The following is a 1,320-nucleotide window of genomic DNA, read 5'->3' on the forward strand; positions in this document are numbered from 1 at the left end:
TCATTCAGCATCATTGGGCTTCTGCAGTTCCTACCTGATGCTGCTCCTCCATCAGCTTCCTCCGTCTAACCATGAAGGTCCAGGTTTCCTCCACGCCTTCAGGGAAAGATGCTGCGTGGGATCAGAGGAAAGGATCGGGATCACTCCCTCTGATCCGAATGTTAATTTAAACGCAGAAAGGAGGAAGCAAAGAAGCTTTTAGAGTTTTTTTTTAACGGGATTAAATCCGTCTGCTTTTATTCCGAGCACAGAAAAATTAGATTTATAAAATTAGCCTAAATCTTTGGAACATGTTTGATAAAAAAAAAAGCGTTCCTGTTTTTTGACCATTCGACTTAGATTAAAGACCAGGATCAGTAAAACCTGAATAGTAAACCTGGTTCCTCATTAAGGAGAACATCAGAGTTTCCTGAACCACCAAACGAAGCGTCTAATCCAGGCCTTCCTGTTAGTTACTGAAACATGACGCCATTAGGACGCTCTGAAGGTAACGATGCAGTGGCTCAGACGTTTGAAGGCCCCCAGGGTCCCAGGCTGAAGCTCATCGATGTCCGTTCAGAGCCCGCTTCCTCCGAGGAAGGCAACCATCGGGGTTCTGGATCCCGCTGTGAGCGTTTCCTCCACGCTCTCCATCCTCCTGATGTCAGTGGAAGAGGACAAACGTTTCATGTTTCATCGTTTTAACACTCGTCTTCCTCCATGCTTGTCTCAGGAGGTATAACATCCGTGTGGAGGACATCATGGTACGGGATGTGCGCTACATCACGCTGGACTGCTGCTACAGAGACCTGCACAATGTCCTGATGTCGGGTCACCTGAAGACTCTGGCCCTGGTGGAATCTGCTGGTGAGACCTGAGCTCCATCCGTAGTGGGCGGAGCCTCCTCCATCATCCGTTGGTTTGAACAGGTTTAGGTTTATCCAGCGACCAGCGGGTCTGATCTCCCTGAAGCTGTCTGGATTCTGGCTCCTCCCACCTTCCTCATTCCTCCTGCTTACTGCCAACCTTCATGTTTCCCAGGATTTATCCTTGTTGTCGGAAAGATTGATAAATATTCTGGTTTATGTCGTCCCGGCTAATTAAATAACAGGATGTCTATTTTATATTTATATATATATACAGCAAATGACAAGATTGATCAAAATGAACATTTTTCTGGTTGAAAGATTTTTATTGGGGGGGGGGGGGGGGGGGTTGGAACCTCTCGGCGGTCCGTTCTCTCTCTCCGGTTCAATTCTATTCAGTTTATTTCTATAGCTCCAATTCACATCATGTCATCTCAGGTCACTTTCCAGTTCACCAGATCATCCAGTCAGATTG

General features: G+C 46.7%; 1 protein-coding gene across 1 annotated transcript in view; it reads left to right on the top strand.

Annotated features, from left to right (window-relative positions):
- Positions 1-1,320, top strand: part of clcn2 (chloride channel, voltage-sensitive 2) — a 78,655-nt gene that overhangs the window by 62,141 nt on the left and 15,194 nt on the right. The window contains exon 14 of the mRNA XM_015397422.1: positions 713-846. Within this exon, the coding sequence (XP_015252908.1) occupies positions 713-846 (134 nt within the window). The remainder of the gene's footprint in view (positions 1-712; positions 847-1,320) is intronic.

Source organism: Cyprinodon variegatus, unplaced genomic scaffold (assembly GCF_000732505.1).
Source record: "Cyprinodon variegatus isolate N-32 unplaced genomic scaffold, C_variegatus-1.0 Scaffold861, whole genome shotgun sequence".
Taxonomy (NCBI): domain Eukaryota; kingdom Metazoa; phylum Chordata; class Actinopteri; order Cyprinodontiformes; family Cyprinodontidae; genus Cyprinodon; species Cyprinodon variegatus.